This window comes from Nanorana parkeri, unplaced genomic scaffold (genome assembly GCF_000935625.1).
Source record: "Nanorana parkeri isolate BGI_ZX_2015 unplaced genomic scaffold, ASM93562v1 scaffold2364, whole genome shotgun sequence".
NCBI classification, from domain to species: Eukaryota; Metazoa; Chordata; class Amphibia; order Anura; family Dicroglossidae; genus Nanorana; species Nanorana parkeri.
The window spans coordinates 28629-29992 of record NW_017308632.1 but is presented as its reverse complement, the minus strand read 5'-3'; the positions used below and the strand labels follow the sequence as shown (position 1 = coordinate 29992).

The 1364-nt window shown below is 45.7% G+C and overlaps 1 protein-coding gene across 1 annotated transcript in view; it reads right to left on the bottom strand.

Annotated features, from left to right (window-relative positions):
* Window positions 1-1364, bottom strand: part of SPAG9 (sperm associated antigen 9) — a 50508-nt gene that overhangs the window by 33080 nt on the left and 16064 nt on the right. The window contains 1 exon segment of the mRNA XM_018573398.1: window positions 1047-1239. Coding sequence (XP_018428900.1) covers window positions 1047-1239 — 193 coding nt within the window.

Here is a 1364-nt window from a genome sequence, read left to right as displayed (position 1 = left end):
CGCTGGCGCTGACTCGAGTTTAAGCCGAGGGGGGCACTTTTCACCCAAAAAAATGGGCTGAAAATCTCGGCTTATACTCGAGTATATACGGTATATGTATATGTGTGTATATACCCTGTTTCCTTGAAATTAAGGCCTAGTACTATTTTGGGGAATTGCTGTGTGTGTGTGTATATATATAATCACACACACACCCGCTTGTTTTCTTAGCCCTGATGAAGGGGGATGTGTGAGCCCCTGAAACACGTTCAGGACCGGTGCAAGGATTATTTTGCCCCCCCCCCTTTTTACATTTTTATTTATTTTTTACAATTTTTATTTATCCGATTCTCTTTCACTTTTTTTGTTATAATTTGTTAATTTCTTTATTTTTTTTAATCTTACCATCTTTTACTTTTTATCATTTTAATTATTTTTTACTTATTTTTTCATAAATGTTTATTTGTTTTATATCAATTTTTATTTCACTTAACTTTATTGCTATCACACAGGAGCTAACAAGCCCCCTGCGTGATAGCATTTGGAGGTGACAGGTTCTCTTTATTGAACCCGTCACCTCCAACACAGGAGTTGTAGCGCAGCGCTGTGGAGGGATTATAAGGGAACGTGGAAGCAGCCATGACGGCTCAGCAACTATCTCCATCTTCCTGCAGTCATGTGACCGCACAGTACCGGTGCCACATACTAGGAGACTACCGGAAGCACCGGAATGGCAACTATTGCTTTATCCCCCCAGCAGCCAATCCTGTGCCAGCTCCATGTTTCAGGTATTAGGAGGTTATTATAGGAACAAGGCAAAAGTAGGAACCACAATGGTCCAGAAGCATCACCCTTAGGGTTAGGGTTTCAGGTAACACATGTTTCAGGTATTAGGGATTATGGGGCAGACAAAGAAGCTACAACCTAACAGCTGCAGGAACGTCATGTGACTACACAGTGCCATGTTTCAGGTACTGGGGGTTATGGGAACCACAGGGAGGGGGCTGCTCCATTTTCCAGCAGGCTGGACAGCGCCGGTGGTTTTGGGAAAGGTTCCAGCGGCTTACCTGTAGAAGCGGACGACGTCTCTTGGCTGACCTGGACGTCCTCGTTCTTCTTATTCCGCTGCACGTTGTTATTCTGGAGGTTGGCCCTCATGATCCCCTCCTCCTTCTGATCTTTGGACGTCGCGCGCACCATGTTGTCGGCTTCCGAGCTCCCGCTTTTGCTCGCCGTTTGGCTGAGAGTCATCAGCTCATCCTGAAAGAGTCGGGAGGTACAAACATGCGTTACAGTGAAGCATTCCACAAATCCGAGAGAGAGAGAGAGAGAGAGAGAGAGAGAGAGAGAGAGAGAGAGAGAGCGAGAGAGAGAGAGAGAGGGGG